Raw genomic sequence first — 1,483 nt, forward strand, 5'->3', positions numbered from 1 at the left:
AGGGAAATTATTAGTAAGTTAAAATAATTAAAATTTTGCTCATTAAGACACCAGAAATAGAATAATTCATCCAATATACCGAGGGGAGATGGTTACAATGCAGATACAGATGATTAGTATTCAGAATAAAAAAAGAATTATACGTTATGTGTGTGTTTTAGGGGCTGGTTCCTCAGGAGAAATGAAGTTCATTAGTGCTAGTCCTGAATCCAGAAAATGAACTTTACATATCCCCTTATCCCTCCCTGTTATGCTTTAGAAAAGTATTTCTAAATTATCCCAAGCGAATTTGCCACTTCTGCCAGAATTTGTCCTGCCCCTTCTAGTGGTCTTAGCATCACAGCCTGGGGAGAAGCACTGCTGCTTTCCCACCTGCAAAGGCAGTTTCCCTATCCTGTCTTTCCTTTTCTTCCTTTGACTGTTTCTGCTTTACAGTCCCATTTGATGAGGATGGCCTGGAGGAAGATGTGGATTCGGAGCCGGCAGAAATAGAAGGGGAGGCAGCAGAGAATGGGGACACGGGTGACACTGGTGCTGAGCTGGATGATGGTATGGGGGACCCCAGAGCCTCCCCTCTCCACCATGGTGAACACCCTGTTCCCCACTGCAGGACACGCCAGAGTGCTTTGAACTCAGGAAAGATAAAAACAATACACATTAATCAAAAGCAGAGATCTCAGAGGAGGCAGCAGATAGATCTGGTTCATTCCATTTTCAGTCACTAACTTGAATACCTGTTATTTCACTCTCCCATGGCCACCATTCAACATCGCCTGCATTCATTAAGTTGTGGGTGAGAAACTCAGCAGATTTGAAGCTTTATACAAAGCCTTTAATCCAGGCCCTCTGAAAGCTAGATATAAAGAGATGGTATTTTAAGAATTATAGCCTGGTTGGTTGGGAAACAAGGGCAAAGGAGTAGGCTGGGAAAAATGAGAGGAGCAGTCCAAGTAAGATAGTGAAGGAAGCATGACCTCAGCTGTGGTGGTGGGGTAGCAGACTAGGCAGTGCTAACAGGAGAGAAATGCAAGTGGGTGGTGGGCCCAGCAAGCAAGGCCTGCCCTCCACAAGCATGCCCACAGTTCTGCTTTCTGTCATGGCCTATCATGTGTCATCTGGCTGTATTTCAGAAGATAGTAGAGTACCGTGTTGCAGAGGATGTGCTTTTGGCTGAGTATCAGAAACTGGGTGAGGACCAGCAAGCAGGGCCCCACTGGGGAACAGAGCCTGGTCCAGGCTACAGTCGTCATTCTGTTTTCCAAGGAAGGCAGGAGACTGGAAAGGAGCAGGCCTCACTCAGGTTCCGTGTTCTTTCCCTTTGCCAGATCAGCACTGGTCTGATGACAGTCCATCGGATGCTGAGACAGAGTTTTGCAAGCAGCACCAAGAGGTGGTAGAAGCGGAGCTGGAGCTGAACGTCTCAGAAAACCAGGACGAACGACCCCCCGCCACTCTACAGCATAACAAGAGAGGTAAGTCTACT

General features: G+C 46.9%; 1 protein-coding gene across 1 annotated transcript in view; it reads left to right on the forward strand.

The window, feature by feature from the left end:
• The window catches only part of MICAL3 (microtubule associated monooxygenase, calponin and LIM domain containing 3), a 266,794-nt gene that overhangs the window by 217,478 nt on the left and 47,833 nt on the right, over positions 1 to 1,483 (forward strand). Inside the window, 2 exon segments of the mRNA XM_006752758.2 lie at positions 436 to 549; positions 1,326 to 1,472. Coding sequence (XP_006752821.1) covers positions 436 to 549; positions 1,326 to 1,472 — 261 coding nt within the window.

Source organism: Myotis davidii, unplaced genomic scaffold (genome assembly GCF_000327345.1).
Source record: "Myotis davidii unplaced genomic scaffold, ASM32734v1 scaffold830, whole genome shotgun sequence".
Lineage (NCBI taxonomy): Eukaryota > Metazoa > Chordata > Mammalia > Chiroptera > Vespertilionidae > Myotis > Myotis davidii.